Source organism: Rhinolophus sinicus, linkage group LG11 (genome assembly GCF_036562045.2).
Source record: "Rhinolophus sinicus isolate RSC01 linkage group LG11, ASM3656204v1, whole genome shotgun sequence".
In the NCBI taxonomy this organism is placed as follows: domain Eukaryota; kingdom Metazoa; phylum Chordata; class Mammalia; order Chiroptera; family Rhinolophidae; genus Rhinolophus; species Rhinolophus sinicus.
In genome coordinates, this window is record NC_133760.1 from 64,778,782 (window position 1) to 64,790,866 (window position 12,085).

The 12,085-nt window shown below is 47.4% G+C and overlaps 1 protein-coding gene across 1 annotated transcript in view; it reads left to right on the forward strand.

The window, feature by feature from the left end:
- PLXNA4 (plexin A4) overlaps window positions 1-12,085 on the forward strand; it is a 411,943-nt gene that overhangs the window by 254,699 nt on the left and 145,159 nt on the right. The window contains exon 4 of the mRNA XM_019751040.2: window positions 10,894-11,025. Coding sequence (XP_019606599.2) covers window positions 10,894-11,025 — 132 coding nt within the window. The remainder of the gene's footprint in view (window positions 1-10,893; window positions 11,026-12,085) is intronic.

Genomic DNA, 12,085 nt, shown 5'->3' on the forward strand with positions numbered 1-12,085 from the left:
TTTCCATTCATTCATTTATTCAACAAATATTTATTGAGCACCTACTGTGTGTTTCAAGGGTTTGGGATACATCCATGAACATGAGAGAGAAAGATCCCTGCTCTTGTGGAGTTTACCTTCTAGCAAGGGGGATAAGCAATAATCATAATAAACGAATAAGTTATATAGCACGTGAGAAGGGATGAGTGCTGTGGGGAAAAGGAAAAGTAGAGCAGGGAAAGGAGACGGGAAGTGCCAGAGGAAAGGGCAGGGGTGTGGTTTTGAAAATGGAAGCACTGGGGGAAATTCAAGGGGCATTCTGATTTAAGTTTTGTTTTCACGTGTCCTCGGCTTGGGGTTGTAGGAATACTGACACTGTGTGAGTGACCAGGGCATGAGTGAGCTGTCCTTGGCAGGAGATACACTTGCAGCCCCTGGGAGTCCTGCGGGAACTCAGAGGTCCTCCCATCCACTGTCCTGCAAACCTGGCAGCTCTTCGTAAAAGGGCTCCTTTCCCTAAAGAGATTTGACTCCATACCAGCAAGTTGCAAATCAACTCATACCTCATACCTCACGCTGGCATCTGTCTTCCTGCTGACCCGACACAGCTCTCCCAGTTTCTCCTCAGCCCAGGAGTTGAATCCCTGCCCTCCATCACTTTGTCATAGAATCATAAGGGAAAGTTCCAGAGTTCAGGTGTTTGAGACAGAGACAGAGACAGAGAGAGCATGTGTGTGTTTGTGTCTGTGAGGGTGTATGCACATCTAATTCCAACTGTGGTAACTGAGGCCCAGAGTTAGTGTCTCAGATCATCATTCATTCATTTGTTCATTCATTCATTCATTCGTTTGTTCATTCGTTCATTCAGCAAAGGACCACCTGCTATGCGCCTGATTCTCGTGCTCCACGATGCTCTAATCCAGCCTTTCGCCTGCTTTTCAGCCTGTGTGGCAGGGCGCTAAGTGCTAGTGACCAGGTTATGACAGTGAGAACGTTTGGGGGCCATGAGTCAACTGCACAACTAAGACCCGAAAGGTGCATTATTTGTTCCCTCCTGAGAGACACTGCAGCCTCGTAGTGAGTCAGAGAAAAAGACCTTGTCGTCCCTCATTTCCGACCAGAGGTCCTCACCTCCGCTCCCGCCTCATTGGGAGACAGGTCAAGGCCAGGACAGAGGGCCAAGGTCATGTGCTCAGGGCTCTGAGAGGAGGAGGAGAGCCTGGATCCCCACCGCCCTCCTTGGGCTCCTCACCTGCCTCCCCCACGGCCTCCATTTTGCCAGCTGATTGGTTTGCTGGTATCTGCATAGGACCCTCTTGGGATTCTCAGTACTTTGGAGACTTGCCTGATAGAGGAATAGACCTGACTCCAGCTCTGGTACCACGACGATGGGGTGTGCCTCTCCACAAACCCTGTCACCCCCGCCTCTGTGAAGGAGGCCTGAACTCCCTGCCACCCATGTCACCAGGTGGTTTGACGTTTGAGGGTCTATGTGGAGAATTCAGAGTGACCCTGGGACATTGGTCTCCACGTTCGTACCCTGCAGCTCCATTTCCCTGCCTGACAGATAAGACCCCATCCTCACCTTCCCGTACCTGCACCCAGCCCCGAAATCGGGCCAGTGTAGACCGTGGCCAGGACGTTTGGGGAGGAGGTGAAGGGAGAGAGGAAAGGGGGAAACCCAGCGGGTGGCCTGCATCTTTAAAGATGAATAGCACTGTTTGCTCATTAGGGAGATTATTTCAAGCAAGACGGCAGCCAGACACTCTAGTGCAAGCATCTGCCTGCTACTGGGAGACGATATTTATTGTTCAATCCTTCAATGGATGTAAATAAACAGCCCAGCCCAGATAATGTTCCAATAAACAAACAAGCAGCTGCCAGGAGCTCCCTGGATGGCTGACCTTTGAGGAGGCCACTCTGCTGATGTTTTAATAGCAGTCTGCCTGGCAGCGCAGACACTCACCGTGCCAGGGGTAGCGAGGTGGCAATGCTGATTGGTGGAGGGGCTGCAGGAAAGGGGGCTAGGCCACCTGGGAAGATCCCAGGCTGAGGGCTGGGGAGGGCAGGTGGGGGTGCCTGCGTGTGCCCTCAAGCATGCATGCCTGTTCCTGGTAAGCCACGGGGCAGGGATGGAACAGTGTACGCTAAACACTTTGATGGAGTGCCTGCGTGGTACGGGCAGGACTGGTGGTCAGCCATTATGTCCTGTGTGACCTCACCAGTTGCTGTCTTCCTCCTCTTTATTGAGGTGCAATTCACAAATTAAAATTGTGTGCATTTAAGGTGTATGACTTGATGTGTTGGTATACGTACACGTGTACATTGTGAAATAATGGCCACGGTCAAGCTGCTTCGCGTTTTCTATCCCCCCACACAGTCAGTGTTTTCTTTTTTCTTCTTCTGAGAGGACACGTATGCTACACCTTCTTAGCACATTTCAAGCATACAGTGTACAGCATAGTTAACTCTGGTCACACTGCTACCTATTAGGTGTCCAGAACTTACTCAGGCATAGCTGGAACCATTCATCCGTCAGCAGACGTTTAGGTTGTTTCCATGTCTTGACTGTGGTGAATCACTCACCAGCTATTAAATATTGAAAGCTTTCCCTGTGCTTGGTACTCAGCTGTGCCCCCAGGCTTTGACTGCCCACACCATCTAGCGCCCCCCTCACCTCCAGCAGTATTCCCTCTTACAGCTGGGAGCCTCTATAAGACTCCCTGCCCCCGACCAGCTCTTCTGATTGGCTGGTCTCCCCACCCCACCCCACGAGCAGTTGTTAAATGTTTTGTCTATCCCTCAGGGTACAGGGGGTTCCTGCCAAGTGCTAGCCTAGGTCAGAACCAGGCCCACGCAGCTGTGTATTATGGCTTCCATGGACGGATAAGAGCCCTGCAACTGGCTGGAGCTTCCAGCCTGTGAGCTCCAAAAAAGTGGAGACGATGGGGCACACGCGTTATGCTATAAACTAACGGTCCCAGGAGACACAGGATAGTGTGGCAGGGGAGTGGAGTGGGCAAGATCTCACTGAGGGCATCCCTAGAAAGCTAGTCACCAAGGCAAATTATTAGCAAGGGCATTTGGCGAGGGCAGAATCGGAACACACAGACGATACCATCTAGAGCCGTGCTGGCCAACATGGTCACCGTTGGCTCTAATGACTGTGAAGCACGTGACATGTGGCTGGTCCAAACAGGTTTGCTGTAAGTGTAAAAGTACATACACTTCAGGTGTCAAAGATTTCGTATGAGAAAACCAATGTAAAACATCTCATTAACAACTTGTTAATACTGTGTACATACTAAAGCGCTAGCACTTGGGGCCCATTGGATTAGATAAATTATTGAATAGGGTGATTAAACTTAATTTTGCCTGTTTCCTTTTTCAATATGACCCCTGCTAGAAAAGGTATTATTGCATATGTGACCCACATCTGGGGCTGGCGCTGTTTTCCTGTGATCCAGGGCTGGAGTCTAGAAGAACGTTCCATTGTCCTGAGGTGAGGCCTGAGGGAACACCATGCCTTCCCACAGAGAACACATTCACACTCATGCCCCTCAAGACAGGCTAAATGAAATGTTTTCCCTCTGGCCCCATTTTTAATATATTTTTACTCTTCGCTCCCTCTGCCAGTATGGCGTGTCTTTAGAAAATCTGTTAGTATCACTGATTTTGTTACTGCACCTCACTCTTCCTAGTGACGTCAGAGGTTTTTGTCTCCTAAGGTGACTTTGGAATAAATCTGATATTACCCGCTATGTGTTTTAGTCACCAAATTCTCAGTTGGTGGTGCCACGTTGGTAGGCCTTTTGTCATATGGTATACACGTGCTCCCTCGGACCTTACTTGGGGCTGGTTTGATAATTCCTGGTTACCCTCCAGGGAATGAGCCAGATCTCCTGGGAAGAAGACACAGAGGCGTACACACGCCACATGGCCTTATTTGTGTGAACTGTGAGCCCATCAGGAGACAGGCCTCCCGGAGAGCAGGGCTGAGACTCACCTTGCTTCTCCGGAAGCTAAATCAGAGCCTGGAACACAGTGGGAATTCCATAAAGGCACGTGGGTAATGAACGAGTGTGGCATGTCACTCCATCAAGGGACCCGTAGGGTTAGGATGCGGTTTCTTCTTAGTTTCAGCCTCAGAGTATAACTAACATCTTCTAAACACCCAAATTTACATGAGTGGCTTCTTTACATGCTCTGGCTTAAAAAGAAAGCAACGGCCGTTTGCATCCTTGCTCACTGCTTAGGTGATCCACAAATATTGTCTACACTATATAAAATAAGAAATTGGATTTGTTCTCATGTGTGATAAATCTTGTTTGTTTTAAGCTATCACTTCCCAAGCTTCCGGGTCCCTGCATTGGTGGCTGAACCATAGCCCCTGGCCAACGTGTCTCCTTCATTGGCCTTTGTGGCAGCCATGGGGTTCTGGGAGCAGTAAACGGTGACAGCAAATTCTCCTTTCTTCATCCTGCCTCTTCCCTTGATCAGACCTTGATCAACTAAGAGTTCCTTGTCTGGTTGGTAGAATGTGGTTCTTTTTCCAGAGGGAGTTGATCATTTATTTAATAGCTCCTTATGTTTTCTCATATTTATTGAGGTACAATTGACAAATAAAAATTATATATATTTAAGGTATACGATTTTATGTTTTGATATATGTATATATTATTTTTAAAAATCACCACAATTGAGGTAAATAATATATCCATCACTTCACATATTACTGTTTTCTGTGTGTGTGTGTGTGTGTATGTGTGTGTGTGTGTGTGTTGATGAGAACACTTAAGGTCTACTATCAATGTAAAGACTGTCCAAACCTGTAAAGAATTTTTATCAGAGTTTGTTTGAGCCAAAACTGATGACACTTGCCAGGAAGCCAGATCTCAAATGCTTTGGGAAATGACAGTTTTGCAGTTTCTTTTATGCGTTTGAAATCAAGGCGGGAACATAAGGAAGATTGCATGAAGGTGGGAGAAAGTAAGGTGAGGACCAATTACAGGATCTAGCAAAATGACTGCTCTCTTGAGGGTGGTTACACTTATGTCAAAGGTGTGTTAACCCAGATGCACAAAAGCAATGGACAGGGTTTGCTTAAGGCAAAGATAAACATGTTACTAAAGAAGTTATATGCCTGGGGTGTCACTACCCGTTCCTAACCTGCCACGTTAGGAATTTATGATCAGATCATCGTGTGAGGGTACTTTCTGTGGAACCCCTTTTTCCTTCCACACTACCCTCTTAGCAAATTTCAAATATATGTCTCAGTATTATTAACTGTAGTCACCATGCTATACATTAGATCTCCAAAACTTTTCCATCTTATAACTGAAACTTGGTCCCCTTTGGCCAACCTCTCCCATTTCCTGCACTCCCTAGACTCTGACAACCACCATTCTACTCTCTGTGTCTATGAGTATGGCTATTTTACATTCCACATAAGTGAGATCACGCAGTATCTGTCTTTCTGTGTCTGGCTTACTTCGCTTCGCACAATGTGCTCCAGGTCCATCCCCGCGGTTGTAAACGGCAGGATTTCCTTCTATTTTACTTTTCTCTGCCCATTCATCCATTGACAGACACTTCAGTTGTTTCCATGTCTTGGCCATTGTGAATAAGGCTGCAGTGAACATGGGAATGCAGATATCACTTCGAGATGCTGATTTCATTTCCTTCGGGTATATACACAGAAGGAGGATTGCTGGATCATATGGGATTCCTATTGAGGAGCCTCCATGGTGACTGTTTTCCACAGTGGCTGCACCAATTTGCATGCCCACCAGCAGGGCACAAGTGTTCCCTTTTGCCCACATCCTTGCCAGTGCTTGCCAGTGACTGCTTACTGAGCACCAACCATGTCTTGGATGCTGTGGCCAGCAGTGGGGCAGTGCTGATTGCTGCAGGCATGGTCTCTGCCCCCAGAGGACTCTCTGTCCCAGGTCTATTAGCCCGTGTGCAGCTCCTGCCCACACCCCAGACCTGCCGGGCTTGTGCCATCTTTCTGCAGTTCATCTCCATCGTCGGCCTTCTTGCCATCACAAAGAGCTTAGAATATTCTGCACAGTTTCTCATTCCTTCCTCCAGACCACTTATAAAAGAATTAAATAAGACTAGTCATAACACTAGTGCTTGGGGAGTCCCCCAGTTTCCACTTCTTCACACAGAAACGTGTCTTTTTCTGTCTCTCACTCGGTTCTCCCTCCAATGCCAAACTGCCCGAAGTCCCGCAGAGACTCATTATTTTTAAATACCTTTTTCATGTGGAACCTTGTCAAAGGCTGTTGGAAAATCTACATAGCTAAGAGGGAAGTGCTGAGCAAGGAGTCAGGAGACCTGGGTTCTACTCCTGAAGGTCATTGATTTATCATTGAATTTGGGGCTCAGACCAGCCCCAATCTCAGCTTCTTCGTCCGTCACATGAGAAGGACTGTCCTGGCAGCCAACATCGTTAAAACTTTTACAACCATCCGACGAGGCCATGTTATTTAAGAACGCTCTGAAAGGTATGAAGCAGAAATATAAGAGATCATAATTTTGAAAATTGACAAGAGCATCTTCTTCATTCACGTGCAGGATTTTCTTCCAAAAGAACTGCAGTAGCTAATACGCAGCAGACATGGTTCCTCACGGGTGATGTTTGTTTAACTCAGCTCCTTTCAGCTCTTGAAGGGATTCATGTTTATCTAACCAATAGCACAGTATGTAAACACATAGAAGTGTGGCTGCTGGAGTCAATCAGACCGTGGTGTGGGTCAAGGCCATGCCGTGACCTAGAAGTATGACCTTGAATAAGTGATTAACCCTTTCTGTGCCTTACAGAGTGATGGCTTACCTCACGGAGTTATGAGATTTTTTTTAAGTATAGTTGATATACAATATTATATTATGTTCAGGTGTACAGCATAGTGGTTGGACATTTTTATCCCTTACGATGTGTTCATGACACTAAATCTAGTAGCCATCTGTCACCATACAAAGTTATCGCACTCTTATTATTAGGAGATTTAAATGAGAAGGTAAATGTGTGTAGAATGCCTAGCATCGTACCTGACACGTAGTACCAGCGTCCTTAACCACTCTCGTTGCTGTTGTTATGTAAGAGCCCAAGAGCTGACAGCTGGTCCATCCTACCTAAATTTCATTTTTGTCCTTCGCTTAGCAAATCCCACCACAAATTCTTTTTATCCGTGTCTTGTGTGAGATTCTTCCAGCAGATGGATGAACAATGCTTTCCTTTCCATTTTCTGAAACAAGTAGTGGATTGGGTGGGGCAGGGAGGAGAGGGAGACCTGTCTTTCCAAGTACGAATTTCCCACCCAGGCAGAGTACACATGGGGGGCCATAACCCCATCCCACCTCCCTGGGGAAAGCCATGCCTATGAGAACTGGCCATATGGGTGCTCCCTGGTCCATCCCTCTGTCCCTGCTTTCCTCTGATGTCCACCTATATCCAACACATCACCTCATCCTCAAGAGCAGGGGATTTGGAGCCAAATGATACTCAGATCGCTCAGGCACTGAATCCAGTTTCCCTTGGGGGTCAGACCACACGGGCATGAGATAAGACAGCTCCACCAGCATTCCCTCAGAGAGCCTGCTCCCACCAGAGGCCTGAGGGGACTGGAGACCAGCCAGGTTGCCCAGTGTCACTCTTGTCACTCTCGTGATGCTGCTCCAGAGGTGACTCACAGCTGGAGATAAAGCCTGACGGGGCGAGGGGCCAAAGCCCTCACTTGGGTGGTGATCCCAATTGCTTTTACATGAACTCCCATTTCATTCAGATTAAGGCAGGACCTGGCCAGGTGGACGTCCGGTGGCTTGCAGGTGGGTACAGAAGCAGGAGGGCTATCAGAATTTAAGGCATTTTGATTTTCAGAGCTAAACATATCTCTGTTTAATTCCTTTACTAGTTTTTGGGTTGTTGTTTGTTTTGTTTTGTTTTTCCATGAGTTTAATGGGAAATTAGGAAAGAGGACTTTTAACTACATCAATTTATGTCTCCATGTTTAAAACGTAGTATTTTCACGCTCAAGTAGTTGGGCATTAGTATCAGGAATGACTGACGAAAGCCACTGGAATTGAATAGGCCAGAGACAGACACCGACCTCAGCCCCTGCCTTGGGCCACACCCCCAGGAAGTAACCACGAAACCCATCAAGGAACGAGTAGGTCTCTCATGTAGCTGGTGGTAGGAAAAGCATGAATTTCAGAGTCTGTCCCCAGATGTGATCACTCAGGCCCGTTGTTTAATGTACCGGCCTCCCATTTTCCTCATCTATTTTCAGTCTATCAGTTAGGACTTTTTTTTTTTTTTTTAATTTATAGGGGTGACAATGGTTAGTAAAATTACATAGATTTCAGGTGTACAATTCTGTATTACATCATCTATAAATCCCATAGTGTGTTCACCACCCAGAGTCAGTTCTCCTTCCATCACCGTATATTTGATCCCCTTTACCCTCATCTCCCACGCCCCACCCCCCTTACCCTCTGGTAACCACTAAACTATTGTCTGTGTCTATGAGTTTCTGTTTCTCATTTGTTTGTCTTGTTCTTTTGTTGTTTTTGGTTTATATACCACATATCAGTGAAATCACATGGTTCTCTGCTTTTTCTGTCTGACTTATTTCGCTCAGCATTGTTGGTGGGAATGCAGACTGGTGCAGCCATTATGGAAGGCAGTGTGGAGGTTCCTCAAAAAATTACGAATAGAATTGCCATATGACCCAACAATCCCTCTCCTGGGTATCTACCCAAAAAATCTGAAAACATTTATACATAAAGACACGTGTGCTCCAATGTTCACTGCAACTTTGTTTACAGTGGCCAAGACATGGAAACAACTGAAATGTCCTTCGATAGATGAATGGATAAAGAAGTTGTGGTATATATACACAATGGAATACTATTCGGCGGTAAGAAAAGATGATATAGGAACATTATTTAGGACTTTTGATGTTGCAAAAAGCCTTTTCATTACTTTAACGATAAGGAAATACCTTGAGTAATCAGAAAGTCCTAACGCAGGGCAGGCTTTGGGGTTCTTTTGATTCAGTGGCTCAGGGACATCACCAAAATACAATTTTTCCTTTCTCCCATCTCTGCTCCTGCTCTGCCCTGGTTCCAGCTCCCATCCTGAGCACAACAGGGCTGCCAACTCTGTTTCTCTGACTCTACTGAGGGTGACGAGCGATTCTCGCTTCCTCCTATGTGTAACACAGTCTGCTTTCTCTGGGTCCACATGTTGATAGCCTTGGGCCTGCTTTCTCCCAATCACTGTGATAAGAGAGTGAGATGAAACTGATTTGCTTATGCCACTCAAGGGCGACCCCAGGAAGCGGGGGCGTGAGGGGAGGGGAGCAGGTCCGATCCCACCCAAAAGGTGAGACAGCGGGGAGTAGATCCTGGAGGGGGTCATGCAAGTCATGACAAATGGACGCTAAACTCATAGGATTGAGAGGATTATATCAATAAGGAATTATGTGCAAAACCATCTGCCAGTGCCTGATGGCTAGGAAGGGCTTAGCAATAATGCCTAGAAGGAAAACAAACAGAGTCTGGGACAAACCGAAAATCAAACACATCAATCATAAAATACCTCGGTGTCAGAGTCCGGTGGATTCCACAGAAATGAGCGGCAGCAGACTTGCAGATGAAGTGGTGTGATTTGGTGCCACTGACGTGGTGGCCCCTGCTATACTGTAGCTCCTCTGAATAGCAATTCTGTTCTCCTTGCTCTCATGAGAGGTTAAAAATTAAATATTAAAAATTTAAAATAAGAGTATATCACGGGACTAGTTGGAATGTAATTTTTTTTCTTTAGCTTTGTTATTAGAATCTCTAAAATTATACTCCAGGTATCTTACAGAGTCTTATACAAATGGCATCTAATCGAGTTTGGAGACCCCCTAGGTCTCTCCCTGTCACCCTCCAACCCTCCACTGTTCCCTTCATCCTTCTTTCGTTGTCGGTCATCTTGGGTCCTGACTTCTGTGGGTGGACCATTAGCACTGGGCAGTGATCGTGTCAAATCTCTGAGCTGAGATTCGTGATGATTCTGATTCTAGAACGGAGGCCATCTTTTCTAGGTTTGTCCTCAGTCATGGAGGGAGGTGTTGGCCAAAGTCTTTCCCGGTTGTCTCCATGTTGTCCAAACAGTTCTAGGAAGGACTTGTGGACAGCTCAGGGACGATCTACTCTGAAAAGTGTTCTCAGAAAACTGCGGATGACTCATACCCAAAGCATATTTTCCTGAAATGCCCACATCCCTTTCCCGGGAGACATGAATAAAACCTCAAGGCGGTTTTGGGACCCTACCTCTCCTCCAAAATCTGAGACATGAGCCACTGGTTTCAATGGGCAGAACGAGCCCACTCGGTGTGAAACTTGTGGGGTTAGCTCCTGGCCTGGTTCCCTTGCAAGGTGCAGCAGAGCTGGTTGGGTACCAGTTTCAAAGAATCAGCCCACATCCTTATACCCACATGTTTTCCGCTAACAAATGTGGCAAATACTATTGCCTCTCTTATAGGATGGCACTCTGAGGCAGCCTCAATTATCTACTGTGCCCCAATCTGCAAACCCCACCCCCCAATACCAGCCTCACCCTCTTCTCTAAAGACAGACACACAAGGCTTCAAAGACGTAAGCCTGAGGTGCAGGGAACTGGAGAGAATAACAGCGGTTCTTGGTTCAGCCCTGTTTAGGTTCCCCACTTCTCCTTGTCATTCCCACATGAGACCCACAATGGGCTGTCACGCCTGCTCCTTTGGGCCTGGCCTCTGGACACTGTGGCAGCAGAGCTCACTGCCTCTGCCCTGGATGTTGGGAGGGTCCCTGGGCTGCAGCTCGACTGGGACAGTGCAGGATCTGAACTCACCTCGGTTCTCCTCTCTCTCTTCTCCACAGATCCGGGTGGATGGGCCCAGAGGCAATGCCCTCCAGTACGAGACTGTGCAGGTGGTCGAGCCCGGCCCTGTCCTCCGGGATATGGCCTTCTCCAAGGACCACGAGCAGCTCTACATCATGTCAGAAAGGCAGGTAAGGCGCTCTGGGCATTAGACATTCGTCTGGCAGCTAAGTACTGGCCTACGGGAGGCCAGCTGCACAGAGCGGATTTGATGGATGGCCCAGTGTGTGTCCTTTTGGTTCTGCTGCCTGGGGACTGAGGCTGAGTGCACTGAAAGAGGGAATGAAAACTTCTAAATATCAAAATACCTGTGAGTCTAGCACAAATCCTCTAACTTCAAAAGGATGGTGTGTGTAGGTTCTGGGCCAACATTTACTCTCCGTTGAAGGCATTTAGTACAGAGGCTCAAGTTGTTTTTAGTCCAGATTTCCCTAAACAAAGTATAAGCTCCTACCAGGGGACCTTCCTAAACTCTGAAGGTCTATGGTAGGCAGGGATTTGCTGTCTAAAAATCCTGGTTGTGGGAACATCATGGAAGAATCAAATGGAAAGAGATTCAGAACATACGGTCTGTGTGTGAGAGGTGAGGTGACATATAGCATGTGTCCTAGGCCTTCAGATGTACCCGAAACTCTGCTATGGGACCTCCATCAAATCCCCCCAGGCCAAGCCAGGCAGTGCAGCCATGGCTCGGGGATTACTGCTCACTGATACTGAGTTGGAAGGAGCAAAACTGGGCTTGCTTCTGGGTCTCAGCTGAGAACGAAGTTCTCCAGCAGTTCTTGAGCTCGGGCCAGGAACCTGGGTCTACAGCAGACCAAGAATCCACGTCACCTGGAAATTCCATCTCCTTAAGGATATACCTGGAGTAAAGTACCCTAAGTCACTGCCTAGTGTGTTCCACCCCACAAGACACACCCCACCCCACGTGTGGATTAGTACTGCAACACGTCTGCCCCTGTCATCTCGATGTTGGGTCATTCCCAGGAGCTGTCCCTCCAGCCCATGAATATGTATGTGGCAAAGGCAGCATCCATGAAAAGCAGAGCCCCCCCCCCCCTTCATCTTCATTAGGGAGGCCTGAACTCCCCAGAGGACCTTACTCACAGAGTCTTGATTGTTCCTGCTGTCCCCTCTCTGCATGGTGAGGGAGATAAATACCACATTATGCCACCCACAGGGCTTGTGCAT